At 35.3% G+C, this 22,392-nt stretch overlaps 2 protein-coding genes across 2 annotated transcripts; one reads left to right on the top strand and one right to left on the bottom strand.

Moving 5' to 3' along the window:
* Window positions 1-1,315: 1,315 nt before the first annotated feature.
* LOC111900769 (40S ribosomal protein S25) lies at window positions 1,316-2,431 on the top strand. The gene is made up of 4 exons (XM_023896648.3): window positions 1,316-1,429; window positions 1,543-1,617; window positions 1,889-2,023; window positions 2,144-2,431. Exons 1-4 carry the CDS (start codon window positions 1,427-1,429, stop codon window positions 2,255-2,257), a joined length of 327 nt encoding a protein of 108 aa, XP_023752416.1. The 5' UTR covers window positions 1,316-1,426; the 3' UTR covers window positions 2,258-2,431.
* A 1,377-nt stretch (window positions 2,432-3,808) lies between these two features.
* LOC111900768 (probable L-type lectin-domain containing receptor kinase S.7) lies at window positions 3,809-6,207 on the bottom strand. Its single transcript, XM_023896647.3, has one exon. It carries the CDS (start codon window positions 6,090-6,092, stop codon window positions 4,056-4,058), a length of 2,037 nt encoding a protein of 678 aa, XP_023752415.1. The 5' UTR covers window positions 6,093-6,207; the 3' UTR covers window positions 3,809-4,055.
* Window positions 6,208-22,392: the final 16,185 nt, after the last annotated feature.

Raw genomic sequence — 22,392 nt, 5'->3', positions numbered from 1 at the left:
CCATTCTCTCTACAATGACTCTTTTGGAGAGACAGTTTTAGGCTCCACATATATTAGCAGTATGGACCAGTAAACTTTTTTCCGCAACAACACTAACGTTAATTGAATACCACAACATATTGTTAAACATTGTTATTGATGACTCCTTAGTCATGATTATTACACACAAATTAAGATCGTCTCAAACTTGCTTGATATTGTCGACTCTCTGGATTCCATAAAAGAACTTAGTCATCTACAAAATCAACGATTCTGTCCCTAAATTTTGATTATATCCTAAGCCTTATTTGGATCTAATCTCCTCTCCCAACTTTTTTGGAAACACCTTCCGAGGTTGTTCTTAAAGAACAAGTGTCACAAATTTGTCATTACCATCTTTCTCAATCTTCATTCTCAAATGTCTTAAATATTGAGACATCCTAATTGTTGTTTTCGTAAAGAGCAAAATTAAGTATTCACAATGGTTAATCATCTATATAACTTATTATTTTTGTCGCATAAAAACTTTTTTAACAAATACATATTCATTCTCATTTATTTGAAAATTTTTATTAGGACTCCTGTCTAGTTTATTTGTCAACAAGTATGATATTTGTTATTGATCAAATAAGTAATTTTAATAAATATAAAATGAATGAAATATATTTTTAGTTTTGTTTTTTATGTTTAACAAAATAGTTTAATCAGTCAAATAACAAAAGTTTAAAATTTACAAGTCAATTAAGAGGGCTAATGAGAATAATATTTGAGATAATGGGTAACATGTCATTATTGAATATATTTAAGAGATCGAGGAAAATAAGCTATTCGAATTAGTAAAATCGAATTATAAATTAATCCATTAAGATTGAATATAAATTTAATTTGGATCTAATTAATGATTTAAAAATCATTATCAAATTGGATTTACTTAATACCAAATTTTAATATTTAAGAAAAGGAAAAGATCGTATTTGTTATTAGAGTAAATTACTGAAATCGTCCCTGTGATTTGGTAAAAATTGCACGTTTGGTCCCTAACATTTTTTTTGTATTTGGATCGTCCCTGTGGTTTGATTTTGTTGCGTTTTTCGTCCCTATAGTTTGGTAAAAGTTGCATGTTTGGTCCCTAACTTTATATATGTAAGGGACGAAAAATGCAACAAAATCAAACCATAGGGATGAAAAACGCAACAGAATCAAACCATAGGGACGATCCGAATGCAAAAAAAAATTAGGGACCAAACATACAATTTTAACCAAACTACAGGACGATTTCAATAATTTACTCTTGTTGTTACCGATATCTACTCATCTATTCTTCCTTAAAACCCGACCCGTTTTAAACTCCAAAACCCTTGGTCAAATATAAAGGCACAAGGTCGCACAGTATGTTATCCCCTGCACTTCCAAACCCTAGCCGAACCAGAGGTCATCCGAAAACTTCATGGTAAGATAACACAATCATCAAATCCACAACTCCATTAACGATTCCCATTTTAAACTTATTCATATCTGTGAATTTTATTATTTAAAAAAGTTCACATCTCTTTGCTTTTTTAGGCGCCAAAGAAGGAGAAAGCACCCCCACCCTCATCCAAACCCGCCAAGTCCGGCGGTGGAAAGCAGAAGAAGAAGGTCAATATTTGATTATCCACATTTGATGTGTTCTGATTTTGTTGCATACGATCGGTTAGCCTGATCGCGCACTTGCTTAGTTATTTGTGTTTTTAATCTTTTCCGTTTCTGCTATTAGGGTTTCGATATACAAATCGAAGACATTATTTCACATTATGTAGTATAGGGCTTGCGATATGTTACTAAGTAGTCAACTGCAAATTCTGTAATCAATTTACATTTTTCTCCTTTATGATCTTAACATTGTTAATGAATTGAATTGGATTCACAGAAATGGAGCAAAGGAAAGCAAAAGGAAAAGGTGAACAACATGGTTCTATTTGATAAGGCGACATATGACAAGCTTCTTTCTGAAGCTCCAAAGTTCAAGCTCATCACTCCTTCAATCTTGTCAGACAGATTAAGGGTACAGCTAAATTACATTATGTACTTCAAAAAACAAATGCTTCTCTAATAATTCCATTAAATCATCTGTGTGTTAATAATGTGTGTGTGTGTGTGGTTTTTCACTTTGATGTTGTTATAGATTAATGGGTCATTAGCAAGGAAGGCAATCAAGGATTTGATGGCAAGAGGTGCTATTAGGATGGTATCTGCTCATGCTAGCCAACAAATCTATACCAGGGCTACCAATACTTGAGAGGATTACATGCTATTCATGTTTTGTTGTCTTTCTGTTTACCTAGTATTTTGTTTTTCAGAATTAAGAGCTTAATCCGTGGCTATACTGCTTTAAAATTTAAAGTTGAATTGGTTGGAATTGTATGGGATTTGTTTTGTCAATTTTCAAACCTGAAGGTAACATTTCTAATTATTTGCAACACAAACTTTTCCAGCAACTGAATCTTTTTATTCATCTCTTCATTGATTAAGTTTTATTTTGGACCATGTTCTCCAGTTTTCCCTTTGAAGAAGCAAATAGAAAGAAAGCAAGAAAATTGTGTTGTTTGTTTTTTAATGAGGGAAATGGAAAGAAAGAGACGTTCTTAAATAGGGAAAAGAAAAGGAAAGTAGAAGCTTTGTTTCTTTGAAATCTATTCACCCAAATGTGAGATGATTTGGAGGTGAACTCTTTTCCTTCCCCTCCATTTCCTTCCCTCTCTTTTCCTTTTCCTTTCAATTTTAAACTTGGGAGTAGAAGGCTAAAACGACTAATGGTAAACATTACATTTATATCCATTAAACATTAACTGGTTTTAAACAGGAAATGAAAAGATAAAGGTAAAAATTACATTTATATCGACTAAAACGACAAAAACCGTTTAACTATAGAAATAACGATTTCTTCTAATATTTTTTATGGAAAATAACCAATAGTTAAGAAAATCCCTCAACTAAACACCTATTTCTCACATGTAATGAGAAATCTTAGAGGGTCCTATGAAATGGTCAAAATCACCGCCTGAAAATGTAATCTTGTTATATCTGTGTTAAACTTGTAATCGATGACATGATGCCATAAAAATCCAAATTGAGGTGAAGTTGATATTTGAATTCATGTTTGTTTTAGTGTGAAAACATGAAACCTTGCTGTGTTATGTTTGTGTTCACAAATCAAAATTCAACACAAACCTGACGATATGTTGTATTTTTTTTGTATGTTTATCATGTTTTTACGATTAAAAAATCAAATGATTATTTTATATTATTTTTGTTAATTTTAATTGGTATCGTGTTGACTTGTTATATTTGTGTTATATAAAAAATTATGAGTTGCAAGTTAAAAGGCAGACACTCACTTTCTGATTTGATATCCCTAACTGCGAAATGCTTTTTGACCCTAAACGTTGTTTTTATGTTTTATTTTCACATTGCTAAATGGGCTTTTAAAAACAGATTTTATAGTGGTTACAATTTCTCTGTAGATCCCTAAGAAATGGTATGGCTATTTCAAAATGCTTTAGTGTAACACCATGTTATTTTTCTCTAAATAATGTCGTTTTTTCTTTTACATTCCCCATTGCAAAACGAGCTCTTAAAAATATATATATTAAGCAATGGCCACATCATTTCTCATTTAAAATTCTAAATAACAATTTTGTTATTACACTAGTTGGAAAATACCATCATCCTCAATACAAGACGTGAAGATTACTTGTACATGTAATGTGGAACTTAGTTAAGAGATGCAAATTCATGATCAATAAAGATGATAATATAACATAATTCAATAAAATGAAACACAAAAAACTATACAATATGGAATTTTATTATTATTATTATTAAATTTCAATGGTTATTGAAATCCAAATATATTGAATATGCATTTTGCATCTCACTATACTTATGGTTAATCCATTAAATGTCTAACAAGACACCCGGCTTCATTTTGAGTATTCCATTAACCCATGCATTTGAAATGCTCTAACATGTCATATATCTTTTAAAATCAATAAACATATATCATAAATGTTTGTAAAATAAAGATTTAAAGAGAGTTACTTGAAGGAAGCACACATGTAAGAATTAGTACAAAGTCCCGTTGTACTTGTATAAGGAAACAAAACCATGGGTCGATTCGGTGGCAACTTAGGAACCTCCGTCTCAAAACAAACATACTCCACCACCTCCGCCATGCTCGGCCGCCCCCTACTCTCCTTCAACGTGCACAACAACCCGATATCCACAACCCGAATCGCCTGATCCATGTTCAACACTGAACTCATCTTCACATCCACCACTTTTTCCTTCTCATTCATCTCATGCATGGTCCAAGCCCATTCCAACAGGTCCAAGTCTAATCTGTCATATTTAGATTCAGACTGTAACATGTCAGACTCAGATATATACCGTTTCCTACCGGCCACAACCTCTAACATAAACACCCCAAACGCAAAGACATCTGTCGGCAAACTCACTGTCTCCTCGAACCGACTAGATTCTGTACCAGACATCACGAATCCGAAATCGCCAAGCAAGGCTCGGAAACTTACATCGATAAACACACTATTTGTATTAACATTTTTGTGAGCTAGTTTTTGTGAATGGAGGTAGCTCAATGCTTGTGCCACGTCACGCACCACTTTGAGCCGCCGGCTCCATGGCAAGATACCGATTCCATAAAGCCAATCATCGAAGGTCCCATTTTGCACACAGTCATACACCACCATGGTCTCTTGGTGGTCAAAGCACCACCCTCTAATTGCCACTAGATTAGGGTGACGTAACTTGCTCATTGCCTTTATCTCTTTACCCACGCGCCGCCGGTTAATCCCATGAGACTTGAAATACTCCACAGAGAACCTCTTCACTGCCACGTGGCACCCGTTCAATAAAGTACCCCTATATGTATCACTTCTTTCATCACTCGCCACCTTGTGTAACTCGTCGAAACACCGAGTCGCCGATGAAACCTCCGCAATAGTAAATCGCCGTGGTTTGTTAGGTGGGCGAGGGCGTTCTTTCACCGCCAGCAGCATGGCCAACTCCCCGCTCTTCCGCTTCCGGTTGTAGTATAAACTCACCAAAGCTACAACTACAAGGAAAACCACTGTCATGAAAATAAAGAAACCGTTCAGATTGTTTCTCCCACCGCCGTTGCCATTGTCGACTGTGATTTTGCTTTCGCAGGTTTCCGGCGAGGGTACGCGAAGAGAAGCTTGACTACTTGAGGTAAAATTCCATGACAAGACGTTATGAATTTGAGTAAAGTTTCCTGTAGAAGCCGAGAATCCAATGAACATGTACTCTTTTAAGAAATCCGATATATCAAGTCGGCCGGAAAACACAGGTTTTGAAGGATATTCAAAGCTGTCGGAACCTAATCGGATGTCCAAGAAACGGTTTTGGCCATGGTAATGAACCCAAGCTCTGTGTATTTCACCATCCTTCAAGTTAATACCAAACTCCGATACATTAACGGTGATTGTCGAAACAATGGAACCCAAATTGATTCCCAGATGGTTGTCGTTAGGGTCACCGAATTGCACGTTTTTTATGGTGTCAAATTCGATCCCAACAGCTTTATATTGTTCATCACAAGCATCATTTAGCATGCCTAGCCATGGCCCAGGTCGTCCCACCGTGAACTCATCAGGTGTTATCATGAATGTAAAACCGCTTCCACCGTCATCACCGCCATCTCCGCCACCAGAAGATAAGTTTGTTGGTGTAGTTTCGATCTGAAACGAGAAAGTTGTTTGGAAGGACGCTGGGGTTCGCGTTATGGGATCGAAAACACGAACAGGATAAGCATAAACAGCACGACCAACTAAGTGCTTCAGATCATCGACGCCGTCTTTCTGGGTGGTGTCCGGTATCTGAATCCGACCGTTTCTGTCCACGACGGAGCTCCCCAGCAGCATGAGATCATGAACTGTTCTTGGGGAATTGAAATCAGGGAAAAAGAAGTGTTTTGTAACATTGATTACAACTCCATCATGATCAGTTGATTCAACATAGACGAATAAGAAGAAGATGATGAATGCTATGATCGAGTTCATAGTTGGAAGAAAGAAAGAGATATTAGAAGCCATTGGAGAAGAAGGAAGGTTTGCTTTGGTTTGGATGATGTGATGGAACTTGTAACTAATATTTAAGTGAGTGTTTGTAAACGATAGAGATGTCCATTGTGATGAGGTTGTGGTGGTGGGTACATCGATGGAGGAGGATGTGGTTATTTTCGCTTGGGGTGATAAATAAGACAAAAAGATCGATCCAGTACTTCCCTTTTCTCCATAAACACGACAATTATTTGTGGACCACGTTTTAAATTAATATTCTATTCCATATGTTTTCTAGAGGATTAAAAAGGTGCAAAAAAAAAATACAGTTCAAAAGAAAACAGGTAGCATGAGTTAGGTGCACAGTAGAATCGGGCCAGTAGGCTTTTCCGGCCCGGTCTGGACCAAGTTGGGCTAAGCTGTTTAACTGGGCCGAGCTTTAACTCATTTTCCCAGGCTTTATTGGATGGGCTGGGCAGCTTTTGTTGTTTTGTGTGTGTTTTGATGTTTTCTCTTGGGACTTGTTACAATTTCTTTGAAACTTTCGAAGCATTAGTGGAGTTAACATTCAACGTTTAAGGGGAATTTTGGTAAGTTTGTAGCAATTTCCAGTGGTGATATTAAGCAGGTGGATTGTGAATTTGTGATGTGTTTTTTTTTCATCCTTCATCCTACAATTATCTGATTATCTCTATATTTTTTAATACGTATTTGTAGTCGTTTGTTTAGTATTTTCGTTAAAATCCTTCATATTGTCATTTTATAAAATGGTCATCGAAGGTTCATCAAGCTATAATCAAACAAGTAACAAGATTCTTAAAAAAGACAACCAGACATGATATTTAACAAAATTTTGATTACGTACAAAAAGATGATGGCAAATTTGATACATAAAAATTACTTAATTTCCCTAAGTTTATTCAAACTGAACATGTTACAAAACAAATTTGATAGTTTTCTTGTGTCATTTTACACTCAAATTAGGTCACGAAGTTACATAAAAATCTCCACATAAAAGAAAAGAACAATTAGATAAACTAATTTGTGATAGATTGTGTTAAGCACCTCATCGCCAAACAAGATGGAACAAATCCCAACAAAATGCATAGAACAGAACATAGCAAGGCAGGATAGTATGATAGATCAAGTGTATCAAAATAGAATGAAAAAACCATTTTACTTGCATTTTTCTGTTTGTATTTAATTGACCAACGATTTATTATTATTATTATTATTATTATTATTATTATTATTATTATTATTATTATTATTATTATTATTATTATATCATTGACTATGTGGATATAATTGGTGATGTCAAAGTCTACATAGGTTGGGAACGAGTTATCGCTGTAAAAACATAGTTAATGATATAATAAAACAAAAAAATTGTTATTCAATTGGATACATTTAATTTAGTAATTTAAAGATCAAAAATAAAAATCTTAATTGTTGCTATTTTATAACATTTTTCCTTGACATTAAATTTTAGTAGTTTGAAGTTCATTTTTATTATTCTTGACTCTTGACTAAAATGTCTAGGAGTGGCCTTGGTTCTCCAAAGTCTAATACACATATATTACGAGAGGCTGACGAGAAAGTCCATGTAATATTTAAAATTGTTCAACGGAATTCAATGCATGCATACGTAATATCGATTAATATATAACACCCACATTTAAACCGCGGTCGAAATTGTCATATACGTGAACTTGACCATTTTGCCTTTGAAACTTCCAAGATCATCCCCTACACCTTCAATCACACATAAATAATCTGTTGCCCATATCATATATTCCCCATACCCTCATCCACCCCTCACATACACACACACACACACACAAAGAAAGTAAACTCAATGAATCCACAACCCCAAATTCAGAATTCGATAACTACCTCTTCTATGGATGCACAAGATCACAATCAAGATCTTCATCTTGATCTTGATAATGGCAACAATCTTGATCTTGATCTTGATGATCAGCACAACAATAACACCAACAATCTTGATCATGATCTTCATAATGACAACAATCTTGATCTTGATGATGAACACAACATTAACACCGACAATCTTGATCTTGATCTTGATCGTGACACAGATGGTGATGATCTTGATGCAGATGACAATGACATGAACGGAGAAAACATGTTGAGTTATGAACAGAACCCTCTTTATTGTACGGATAACAACCCACCGGAATCGTTTTCAATCTGCCAGGCGAAAGTGGCAGACTGGCTGGAGCACCACACATTCATCGAGCGCAAGGCGTCTGTGAAGTTCGCCGTCGTCACAAAAAACCAAGATTCAACTCAAACCCGGTCGACTCACCGATCAATGACGACTTTAAACCAACGACCAAAGCTTTCCATAATTGGGTTCAGAAAAAAGCAGATCCATCAAACCGATGGGAAGTCCAAGCATAACGATAAGCCGGAAAACATCCGGTTGTTCAGAAACCGGTCTGAACCGGGGAGGGACTACTGTCTACTGATAACCGAACCGGTTTCTCCTAAGGTTTCGTGTGTGGGTCGGGTCGGATCAGTGAGGGTTCGAGGAAGGAAGGCTGGGGTTTGGAGGAGTGTCAAAGCTGCTTTCTCGAATCTTGTTCAGACGAATAGAGTGATGAAGATTATTGCTTGATACCGGTTCAAACCGCCGGAGTTTGTTGCTTGCCGGCCGAAGTTCAGGCGAGTGGTTGCCGGTGACATGTCACCGAATGGTGGGATACGATAATATTTTGTTTTTTTCTTCTTTTTTTTCTTTGTAATTTTTTGTCGTTTGGTTTATAGGTCAATTTACGTGTAATTATAGTGTCCTACTTGTGATCTAGCTCGTAGTCCATGGCCTATATTCACACCGAAAGATACTCTGGTTTTGGACATTTTGTAACAATTATATATACATAAATAATTCATTATAACATCATGGTCTTGTTTGCCGACGGCCTATAAATGACAAGATAAGGGAAGATAGGTATGAATTAATGATAAATTTTATTAATTTATTCGTGTTGTGTATAATAGTTGTTCCTATTTTTCTTATGTTTTGAATTTAGCGATTGTTTTAGAGTTGATTACTAAAATGAATTAATGACTACAATGGGAGTGGGCTATATTAATACACAAAAGAATATTTTATTTTATTTTTTTACTAAAAAATAATCACGAATCCTTGGAAATTAACAATATCACCTTTTCGACGTTTAAGACCGCTAAGTTCATGTGTGTGCATGTCGTTTTATGCACCAGTCACATAGTTTTCTTGGGTGATGGGGATCTTCATAAAAACATGTAACATGCAAGATAAAAGAATTTTTTTTATTTTTTTTAATGCAAAAAAGTAACAATGTTGACTACACTATGCAAAAAAAAAAAAAATGAACATTTTGTTACAAACATACCATATGATTGTGGTACCCTACTGCTGGCTAATGAAGGGATATGTTTTGATTAGGTGGGACGGAGTCATAGCAAAAATGGGGAGGTATCGTTGGTGCCTCCAAGACACTATTTCCTTAATTAGCTGATCAAGCGGTTGGGTGATATGTGTTGATCAGCAAAAATGAGAAGGTAAGCAACTCATTCAACCATTTAATCCATGTGCATTGATTACTGCTTTAAAACTTGTATTAAAATTTGTATATTTTTAAATTAGTGTGTGAATTAGTTTTGTATAATTTTTATTAGTTTGTGCTTATTTTAAAATAAAAAATTAAGTGGGTTGAATTGATTGGGAAAGATAGATTTTTCATGTGTTATAGGTTAGAAAATATGAAAAATAGATCATAAATAAAAACTAATATGAAGTTAATGTGGTAGTGGATTGGAAGAGAATCTTTCCGTCTTTAGAATTTATGTAATACCAGAATAATTTTTAAAAACATATAGCCGACAATTATGGCTGATTTATGAAAAACTTTTTTTTTTTTTTGGAAACGGCCGAGATAATTTTATTAATAGACCCCCGCTAACAAGAAATTAAACGGGGGCCGCGAAATTATAAACAGTACATATCAGTAAACATAAAAGGGGAAATTCTCCAACTCTCCCAGCTACAAATACCTTTCTTACCCCTACATTTGATCCATAAATAAACAAGTGATTTAATTTCCTCGACCGCTTGCATAGGATTACAAACAAACCTTTGAAATAGTATGTTGTTCCTCGACTTCCACAACACCCATAACATACCGTAACAGATAACAATGAACATTTTCCTCTGTTTTGCACAATTACCCCAATTGGAAGTGAGATCAATGAACTCACTTACAGTTTAGACTGTCATATCATCAACCCCGCGCCATCTTAGAATTTCACTCCGGACCATACTTGCATAGGGACAAGAGATAAGAATATGGTTTGTGTCTTCCTGTTGGTTAATACATAAGCCACAAAATACAAAATCAATGGGGATATTCCTGCTGATTAGTGCTGCAGCACAAGGTATTCGATCTTGAACAGCCCTCCAAATTGACTGGAATGTTAACATAAAAATGACAAAATAACAAAAATACTCTCATATTATGCGGTATAAGTGAGATTATTAACGTGTAAGGTTACATATCGTATGGCTAATGAGAAAAAACGTGACAAAATAATAACATATGGATAGAAAAAATAAAGAGGCTATTAATTTGACCAAAAGAAATAAACATCATTACTATAAAGAAGCATAATATACTTAATTCTATAATTGTCAATTAAATTGTTTTTGGTCAGCATGATTGCCGAGTCTTTTTGGATGTAGTACTGAAAGGAAGCTTATACCAAATAATTTCAGAAGTTGATTGATTAATTAATTTATTAATTAATTCTTATAAATGATTGGAATGGTGCACATTGTTTCCAAATACTAATATTAAAAGATAGGAGTGTATAGCATGTATTATAAACATTAAAGTCGCAACACACATGTAGAAAAATTAATATTTATCCAGGATTTAGTATGTTAGTCGATTCACATTATATATGTATCACCTAATTATATTACATATTATTAGAGGAATATTTCAACTTATTCATGCGGGTGTTTGGCATTAGTTATTTTAAATATTTATGTTGTTTTAAGGGGGTGTTCGGATAAATAATTTTTAGTTTATTAGCTTATTGCTTATTTGTTTATTGCTATGAGAATAAACGCTTTTTTAAAAAATGTTTGGATTAGCTTATTGCGGTGAGAATAAGCAATAAGCAATAAACATTTTAAGTGTTTGGCAAACAAAACAGCTTATATGAGTAAAATGACCAATAAGCAATAAGCAATAAGCATTCCCCCATTGCTTATTAAATTCAACTTATTTAGTTTATTCCTACTGCAATAAGCTGATTTTTAAAGGCTCCTATCCAAACACTTAAATTTGCTTATTGCGGTGGGATTAAACAATAAGCAATAAGTAACCTACTTTTTCCATATCCAAACACCCCTAACTGTTTGTTAATTTATGTTCGGTAGATTCTATTAATATATCTAATTAGGTTATAAACTTTTGAGTAAATTACACGAATGGTCCCTATGGTTTGGGGTAATTTGCATGTTTGGTCCCTAACTTATTTTTTTAACTCGGAAGGTCCCTATTGTTTGCTTTTATTACGTGTTTGGTCCCTACTGTTTGTTGTTGTTACGCGCTTGGTCCCTATCTTACCTAAAAATACTATTATTTAAATAGGAAAAAATGGTGGGATAGGTAAGGTAAGGTGAAGGGGGTGGGGTTGGGAGTGTGTTTATCTAAATAAATTAAAAAATCAAGGGCAAAAATAGTCTTTCTAGCTAAGATAGGGACCAAACGCGTAACAAAAGCAAACAGTACGGACCTTCCGAGTTAAAAAAATAAGTTAGGGACCAAACACGCAAATTATACTAAACCATAGGGACCATTCGTGTAATTTACTCTAAACTTTTGTGTATTATAGGGATGACATATGTAAGCTTGTATACTTACGGATAAGATATAAAAAATGTTAAATATTAAATTATTTGATTTTGAAATATCAGTAACAAATTGTTATTCAACTTTGAAATTCTTAAATTTAGAGATTTATATTAAAATAAGACAAAATTGCAAAAATGGTCCCTATGGTATGCATTTTTTTGGGGTTTTAGTCCAAACCTCGATTTTTTTGGATTGGTGGTCCTTTTGGGCTGGTTTCTATGCGTTTTTGGTCCCTCACGAAACTGAAAAGACTATTATGCCCTTCTGATATATTTTTTTATGCTTTTTCTATTTAATTTAAATGAAAAATAAAATAATTACCTAATTTGGGGCCCACATCTCTCTCTCTCTCTCTCTCTCTCTCTCTCTCTCTCTCTCTCTCCAGCACCCACCTTTGACTATTGTTTTTCTCCCCCGATCAAACCTGGAAACCACCATTTTCTGATGAAAATGGAAGCTGTAAACGAAAATAAGAACCTAAATCAACAACCCAAATCTTGAACCCATTTCTCCTTCTTCACATCCAAAGCTTTGATGAGATAAACCAGCTCCAAACACCTTTCTTTTCATTTAATTTTGTTGTTGCCATCAAGAAGAAGAACAAGAGGCAGCTGCATCTTCTACTTCGCCTGTCTTCTCCTTCGTTTCCTGTTATGAAATGTCAGGGGTGATGGTCAATTCCGACGAGAGTTCGAGGCAACAACCCCTTGTTGCTCCATCGTTTTACCTGTCGATCTTAGTCACTGAACTCCCCCTGAAGACTGTTGCGATCGTTGCTGCCTTTCCCCCTTTCATCCTCCATTTCTTCTTCATTCCCTGGCCTGAACCCACCACCGAAGTGAGTGTTTCCTCGGAGCAAACATCGGAGGCAGCAATCTGGGGGGTTTCTTTTAATTAAAACATAACAGAGTTTGCATAGTTATCGTCTTTTACTTTGCATCTTGTAGCAGTTCGAATAAGGGGAAAACGATCGCAATCGATTCCGGTTGTGTTCAATCGAAGCCAGAGGACGTTCATCACAACTTGCGATGGTGGAGAGGGCAACTTACAGTGGGGTTAGGTGGTAACGAGGGCAGAAATCGATGGCGGCACGATGGAGGCGAGATGGTGGTTATGGCGGCAGGAGGCTGGAGGGAGTAGGAGTTGGTGGTGATCGGAAAATAGTCAATTTCGTGAATGAAAAGCAACGTGGGCAATGGCTCCGGTGGTGGCGGTGGTAGTCGAAACTCTACAGCAATGGTAGCGGTAGATGGTCGTGGATGGCAGCCCCTTGGCTGTCTTGCTATCTTCTTCGTTTTCCGAGTAGCAGGTCGTCGAGAGGAAGATTGTAGGAGGTGGGATGAGGTTTGGTGGGGTTTGATTGTGGTTCACGGTGATCAACGCCACCGATCGTGGTTCTTGATGGTTACAACAGCAACAACACCACCCTTGGTGACAGGCTCGAAGATGGTTGAAGCATCGAAGGTGATGGCAATATGGCTGCTCCATTGCTCCTCTCGGCTGCTTTCCCCTTTTGTTGACGGCTGTGGAGGTGGGTAGCACACGAAGTGAATGTAGGGTGTTTGGGCTATTTGATCGACGGGAAAGAAAATGAAGGAGGAAGGGAGTTGCAGAGGTGGGGGCAACCACCAGTTCTTCTTCCCTTGCTGGTGGTATCCAAGAACGAGAGAGAGAGAGAGAGAGAGAGAGAGAGAGACCCATTTTTATATTTAATAATAATAATAATTTTAAAAAGGGAAAGAAAAATGAAAAATAAATTCATTAAGGGTATAATAGTCTTTTTAGTTTGGACAGGGACCAAAATTGCATGTAAACCAGCCCAAAAGGACCACCAATCCAAAAAAGTCGAGGTTTGGACTAAAACCCCAAAAAAATGCATACCACAGGGACCATTTTTGCAATTTTGTCTTAAAATAATTAAAAAACATGGAAAAAATAGTAAGATTATATAGAAAAAATTGAAATTTAATTATAAACTCCTTAAAAGTCAGAATTTATATCAAGCGGAATAAAAGAAATATAAAAGACAAAACTGTAAATTTGATCCTTATGATTTGCAAAAAACTATATATGGTTCAAAAAATTCTGACTTATATGAGTTGTTCAAAATCAAGAATTTTCTGTATTTTTAATCCTAAAAATAAGAAAATCTTGTAGTTTTGGTCCTTGGAAAACCTGAAAACGGTTTTGCCTTTTTGTTTTTTATTTTGTATTTTCTTCATATTTTCTTTAATAAGTTATTAATTAAAAATAAAAATTAAAGAGCTTGGCCCACCCCCACCCCAGAGATACTCTATCTCTCCCCCCCCCCCCCCCTCTCTTCGATCTTCTTCTTCTTCCCCAGCTTAGGTGTAACTCAAACTAAACCCACTTCAAATTAAAACCACACAAATACATGAGCACACATTGTATACACGATAAGTGTGTGTTTGCATTTCATAATTTGCAAATCTAAACACAACCAATTTCTCTAATTATCATAGATCAATTAATGGGTTAGTTTTAGTTTTTTATGTTTTATTCAGAAAAGTCAATTGCACTTATTGATCAAATGGAAATGCTCTTTTGTTCATGTTTCCAGGACCAACATAAAGCAAGATCATCTCCTAAGGCAATGATGGAATTCGAAATCCAAAAACGTCATCCATTGATAGAGAAGCTAGAACATCAAAATCAAATGCAACAAGAATTTGGAACCTAAAACGCCTACAAAACTCCTCAACTTACTGGAACTATATTTCGTTCTTGTCACCATCAGAATCCTCCATACATCGTCCCCTTCTTTTAAACAATTTTCAAATCCCTCTTTCGCATTTTCAAGCTCTCTACAAACCCTATCCATGTCGATGCTTTCTGTTTAGCTTATACAAATCGAAAAGGGGGTGTGTTCACCTTAAAACACATACATGAACCTGCAACTCAAAACACACACACACACACACACACACACTAAATCAAATTTTCAAGATTTGTAAATCCACACTAGAATCAAACCTAATGGAAGAAGTCGATGATTGCTACGAGGTTCAAATGTAATTGTTTGTAAGCCCACTTGATTGGTCGGCTGGGCAGTCATCTTTTCATTCACACAGGTGGGTGGTGGTGGTCTTCATTCCATTCCTGATGCATAATCGATGAACACACAATCAAAGTTTTAAGATTTTGGTTCAATATACACATGACGAGATTTCTCCAGCAAGCTTACATCTAGTCTCACCCAACTTCATCCCACCTCTTGAGATCTGTGTAACTCTTGAACGACCTCATCAGAGGAAAGAGTAGATGAGGAAAAGAGGAAGCGAGCGGACATAAGAGAGAGTCAAAGATAGAGAAATAAAGTCAAATAAATAGGGAAGAAAGAAAGGGGTACGGGTGGAAGATGTGGGGTAAGGATTTTCTTTTTTCTTTTTCTTATAACTATTAAAATATAAAAGAAAATAAAGGAAATGTAAAAAAGAAATAATAAGGGAAAAATAGTCCTTTCAACATTTTTTGGACCAAAAACACAAAAAATTCTTGATTTTGGACCATCCATGCAAGTCGTAAATCGTTTTAGACTCTATCCACAGTTTTTTTGCAAGCCACAAGGACCAAATTTGCAGTTTTGTCAATATAAAAATATAAAGAAAATAACCTGTGACATGATTATGCATAAAAGTATGGAGAACTGGAAATAAAACATTGATAAAAAGGTAAATTGATATGTATATTGCTCCTCATGAAGAAAAGGCTACCTCGATGCATAGTTCTTCTTAATAAATTAAATAAAAACAACTTAGCAAAAATTGTTTATTTAAATCGGTAAGTACTTTTTTATATTTCATTCAAACACTTAAAGGTGATTATTACTTGTAACATCTATATTTCATGTGTTATTTTTATGTGTTTTAAAGATTTGAATCTTGAAAAAATGCCTTTGCGGCGTGGTGGGTGGCTTACCACGACGTGGTGGTGCCACATCGTCATGACACGACATCATTAAACAACCACAATGTGGCGCTGCGATGCGCACAAAGCCTTAAGTTCCTGGCCTTGGACCATATATAAAGGATATGGGGCTAGGGTTTCGACCACCTTCAACCTCCATCACCCCCAGAAGAGCCCTCATCCAAACCTTAGTTCATTTTGTAACCTTTTGTACCCCTTTGAATGAAGGAGAAGAGCACGATAACATATTGTCACAAAATTGGATATCTAATCCAATGGTTCGACCTTGGTGCCTTAGACCCATAAGTACAGTGAGGAAAACTCACCTCACATTCTAGACAAAAGTTGATGAGGTCTCGACTTCGAATCTCGGCTCTAACCGTCACCCATCCACCCAAATGACCGGTTTCTCAAATACCATTTAAATTACCCAAAATACCCCTTGGTCAAACTTAGTTAAAGTCAAATTCAAACGATTCAAAATATACAAGTCAATTGAGTCAACCCAGCCGGGTCAAACCAACTGAGTTAACTCAGTTGAGTCGACACAGAACACGTACGCAAGGCGTACTCCAAATGTACTGGGGCCTACTCAAGCTTTGACCACCATCAGGGAGGTTGACCAAGTAGATGCGTACTCAGATTACGCAGGGCGTATGCCCAGTCTTCCCAAACTCTCGTTAAGAGCTTAATGCCTTTAGCTCTTACGTCTAACTTTTAGATCCAAGGCTTAATCATCCTCAAGAGTCATAAAGTTTCCAACTTTATGACCTTGCATGTCCATTATGTGCTTAACTCAAGGTCTTAAGACATTAATACCTTCTTGAGAATGCATGGAGCAAAACCAACCATTAAGACCCCATTTTTATGATTCAAGACCCTTCCTAAGGTCTGAAAGGACGGATTAACGGGTCAAGAACATGCCATGGTCAAGAATCACCATTTTGGGACCAAAAAGTGACTTAAAAGATCAAAAAACCTAGATCAACAAGATGGAGTGGTAAAGTTGCAAGCTTTATACCTTCTAGAGGTTGCAAACAAGGTAGAAATCACAAATCCAAGGTGCACTCAACTCCAAGATCTTCTCACCACCTTCTTTTTTTATTCTAAACTCTCTTAAAGGCTCCAAAATTGCTCTTTTGCTCTTAGGATTGCTTGGGGGTCGATGTCACGGAAGGAGGCTGGGTAAGAATGGAATGTGAGGCCTTAAGGATGCTTAAATATGTGCCAAAACCCTAAAAATTAGGGTTTTCATGCTTTCCATGTACGTCTTGCGTACGAGGTGTACGCCCAATGTACTAAGGCGCACCTTATACACACGTACGCACAACATACTCCTCAAAGTCCCAATTTACAAAAATGCCACTGTGGGCCCTTTTTGCATTCTTTCTTGAACTTAGGGACCAAAATGCAATATAATTTAACTATAGGGTCAAAATTAGAAGTAACTCATCATTAAGATGTTACAGGACCACGACGCAGTGGGCAGATCCATCGCCTTTCTGTTTGAGCCAGACCATGGGATGACTAAGGTCTTGACACGACACGGTGATTCATATGGTTGACTTTAACCATTGACCATTGAATTTTTTACCATGTTGACTTTTGGTCAACTTGTTAGTTTTAGATAGTAGACCGAGGATTGACATATTGATTAAATTTTTAGGTGGTGTGTAGTACCAACCTTTACGTTGGCGAGTCGTGGTGTTGGTTTATTTCAATTGTGAGGTGAGTCTTCTCACTATACTATGTATGAATGATATTTTATTTTTATACTAATAGTTTTAAATTTATAAAAACCTATCGAATCTTAACTAGTTTTAAAACACAAATAAGTGATGTACCTAGTCGTGAAGTAATACAATATAAGGTAAGAAAGGGAGTCGACATCAAGGGGAACGTGTATGATTTTGGTTTAAATAAATAAGCTAATAATTAAACTAAATATATTAAAGTAAAAGGGGGGTTTTTTGATTTTGCAAGTTCAAAAACTTAAATTATCAATTTCAAACAACTAAAGCAAACAAAAAGCAAAGAACTTGTTTTAAGCGGTATATGTGAAGTACTTCTAATAGAATACGAATCCCCCTAGTTTTCTATGTTTGACATGTTAGCATGTAATGGATTAATGAGTTGGTTACCAAATTTTATGATTAGTTATCTTGGTCAGAATTCCTAATACTAATGATTAATGACCATCCAATCCCAATGATCATGAAATTAGTGAACACAAAAACATTTTAATAAATTCAACTATGAACGATATGATCTAACGATTCTTATCCATTGTAATGACAATAAATCAAAGCATAACATGGATAACTATAATTCTCTAACGCGATCAAAATTAATAATTTATATTACCCAACCCTAGGATCAGATAAATCTCTAGTTCTAAAAATTAAATGATCATAAACAGTTAAGAACCAAGCTAATGTAATTAGATTGGTCATCTAAATCACAAACAACTTAGATGTAGGTAATAAAAATCATAACTTTAACATGAAATATCAACAATCAATCGAACACAGGTTTAAATTCAACTCACATAATCTAACTAACGAAGTTGAAACATATCAACTAGGTTTCATCTACATATAGTAAAAGTAAAAGGTTTTTAGCCTTCCATCATAAATAGGCAAAATCTAACGATTTCGGAATTGAAATACATGATAATAAATAAATCGAAACGAATAAATTGATGAATTCTCTCCGTGATCTTCAAATAAACCCTTCAAAGGTTTTCTTTAGCTCTGAAAATCGTTTGAAATTGACTAATAACATACTCCTCAAGTTGGTGGACGTTAGCATACGAATTAGGGTTGCAATATATATATATATATATATATATATATATATATATATATATATAGTGTTGCCACGATGTGGTGAAGGTCTCACCATGTTGTGGTGCTGAGTTCCTTTGTTGTACACGAACACATAGACTGACACAACATTTTTGGGAAAGTCTTAGAGATTTTACATAGGGTGCTGCTTTCAGTATCTTATTTCTGTTTTCTTTGTTTTTCGTCCGTTTCAGCTCTGTTATCCTCCATTTGTATCTCAGCTCCCATTTTAACTGTAAATGGACATTTCAAAGCATATTTGTAACACATGTTTTCCAAATAGATCAGTTGAGAGCTCATAGGGATCAAATGTAAGGGCTCACAGTGAGATGAGTCTTCTCACTATAATGTATGATGTTAGCTGTCTTTATAACTCTTGCATGTGTATGTTGGGTTGGGTTAATTTATTATATGTTGGGTTGGGCCTATTTATTATTGGGCTCGGCCCATTCGTTATTGGGTTGGGCCTGTTTTTTGTATGTTGGGATGGGCCCATTTATTATTTGGTCGGACCAATTTGTTATATGTTGGGTGGGGCCTATTCACGTGTTTGGGCTGGGCCCATTTATTGGTTTATGGTATTTTGGGAAACTCACTAAGTTGTGTGCTTATAATTTGTGGTTTAAACATTTTCAGATACTTCCAGTTCCAAGGGGAAGGGCACGAATTGATTGCACAACATCCCCTTATGATTTCCGATGTAATAATCATTTTACTTTGATGTTCTTGATACTTTTATATTATGATGGTTTTGAGACCCATGATGTATAGTTTTGATGATTTTAAAACTGAAAAATTTTATCACTATTTTTTGGGATGTTACAAAATAGATGTTGAATGTTGTGAATGTGAATCTTTAGTTTCATCAAACAAATCCAAAAATGATGCTTATAGGGATGGTTTAGAAAAGGTTGGCTATTTTTGAAATCAAAAGAAATATAGAATATTAAGAAAGAGACTTTAACTAAAGAAAATTAAAAAAAAAAACACTTTTTTTTGAACAACATGTAACACATTAGCATAACATTAAAAAGAACTGAAGTGAGGAGCTCAAGCCAAATTACAAAAATAAGTTTGAAACAAGATACATACCTGAAACCGACCAATCAAAAAGACGAAGTTTGGAGCTATTCTTAACCCATTTAAAAGTAGTAATGCTAATGTCATCCATAAAAAGCATAACAACTCTCTTGTCATTTCGATACACTAAAGCATTCTGAGCCTTCCAAATCATATAAAGGGAAGAATAAACGAGAGTTAAATGCATAAAAACAACAGATACAAAAGAACTCTAATGACAAACATATTTCTTTGTATAATAAACTAAAGTTTGAGTAGTCTCGCAATGTTGTTATTGAATCTGAGATGAAGGTGGGATGAGTGAAATTTCGTTGGAAAAGGAGATTGATTATTCCAATTTTGTAATTAATGATGAAAAACCAAAAAGAAATTTAATTCTTGAAGATTCTTGTGAATTTGAAACAGTTGTTGAAAATAATGGAATTGGAAATTTGGTTGTGAACGTTGTTGTTTTTTCCAAAAGTCTAAAGTACTCCAAATTAGGTTTTCTTTACGAAAGGACTTGAATGTTGAGTCCATTTCACAAAATAATGTAGGAAATTATGATGTCCCAATTACGAAATAAATTTATAAATAAAAAAGTGAATCAAGTGGCCTTAAAGGAAAATCAAAAGTGAGTGATCAGGAAGTTAAGGCTAACAAGACTAAAAAAGAGATTGATCAAGCTAGGAGAGCAAAAGAAAATGTTGTATGTTCATGTTCATGATAAAAATCTAATGTGCAAAAATCAAAGTCTAACAATTCATCGAGGTTTTCTAATTAGAAAAATTATTCACAACAATTTGATAACACTAAAGCAAATTTTGGTCCAAACTCTTATTACAACAAGAGTGTAAAGTCAAAACAGTTTGTTGCAAAACAATATTTTGTTTAAAAGAAGAGTGTCTCAAAGGAACAATTTGTTTCAAAGAAGAATATTTCAAGACAACAATTTGTTCCCAAAAAAAGATGTTTCAGAGTAACAAGAGTTTCTCCCCAAGAAAAAGGTTTGAGAACAAAAAGTTGTTCAAAAAAAAGTTTCAATACAAATGTTTGTTCCAAAAACAAAATTGGCAACACAAAAGGAAGAAGAAAAAGCTTTTCCAAAAGAGTTGATTCCAAAAATAAAAGCTTTTACTCAAAACAAAAGAAATTTTATGGAAATCAATTTTTGTGACAAAAAATCTCAAATTTACAAAATGACGAAAAATATGAATAATGTTTCGATTATAAAATCGTTTTGGATATATGTGTAACGCCTGATTCCTGGTATGCATTTTATCATAATCTATTCATTTTTGAAGAGCTACTCGACGAGTTGGGAGCCCCAAACTCGTCCGAGTAGAAATGAGATTGGACGCGGAATTTAAGTCGCCTACTCGACGAGTTGAGAAGCCTCGACTCGACGAGTAGGGCTGTCAGGATGAAACCATAATTTTGGGGGTTTGCACCCTATTTAAGCATCTTAATCCCCACTTTATGGCCTCATTTCCAGCCTCCAAATCCCAAACCCTAATCCACGAAACCCTAGAGCTAAGTGTGAGCTTGTGAGCCATTTTTTAGTGATCTTTGTGTGATTTGAAGCTTGTAGATGAAGAAGAAGCTAGAGGATTCCAGGAGAAGATTGTAGATCTAGAAGCAACATCTCATCCTCTTCTTTGTCACTTTATAGGGTTTTTGGTCCAAGAAGCTTAGCCCATGGGAAATGGACATCCCAAGTGACCTAACTTTCAGATCTGGGGTCTAGAAGGGGTTTCATGGCATAAAGGTGCAAACTTTATGACCATGGAAGCCCCATGCAAGCTTTAAGGTGTTATTATGGCCTTTTAAGCCCCAAAAGGCTATGCATGAAAGGAAAGATAGGAAATTTACGTGTTTAAATGATGTCTAAGGCCTAGATCTTGTTGGGTTTTGAGCATTCTAACACTCCTAAGTGTACATGCAACCCTAAATACCTTGGATCTATGTTTTCTCTATTATACATGCAAATATGAATATTCCAAGGTATTACCCTAACTAGCATACAATCTTTTGATACTTGAATAATAAACTAGATAGAAATACATACCTTGTTGATGTAGCTTAGCTCCATGAAGCTCGAGAGCCTAGTGCCCCAAGTGTGACACCTCAAATGGTTCACACAACATCATCAACACTTGGAATAACCATAAAAAGAAGACACTTCATGCTCAAATTGGCTAGCCCTCATATAAGTATCACTCGTCCAATTTCTTGAGCTAAAGGGGTCCTTATATAGTGTGGATATTAGGGTTACACCATGTAACTCATGACTTTACCCATTCCTTATGATCCATTGGTTTTAACCTCCATGGAGTATCCATGGGTCACCACATGGGTTAAACCCAACATAAGGAATCTTGGATCATAAGCCCACATATATAAGAATTAACGATTTTCACAATCAATCCCCATATATTTAATTAGTCTCTTTTGATCACTAAATTAAGTCCAAATTAATTCTTGATCAATACTAATTAAATAACATGATTTCATATTAATATAGTAGAACTTATAATATATTAATATGTCACAAATGTCCTCTTCTCA

The sequence above is a fragment of the Lactuca sativa genome, chromosome 8 (assembly GCF_002870075.4).
Source record: "Lactuca sativa cultivar Salinas chromosome 8, Lsat_Salinas_v11, whole genome shotgun sequence".
Lineage (NCBI taxonomy): Eukaryota > Viridiplantae > Streptophyta > Magnoliopsida > Asterales > Asteraceae > Lactuca > Lactuca sativa.
The sequence above is the reverse complement of the archived record's forward strand: the minus strand, read 5'-3'. Positions and strand labels throughout refer to the sequence as shown.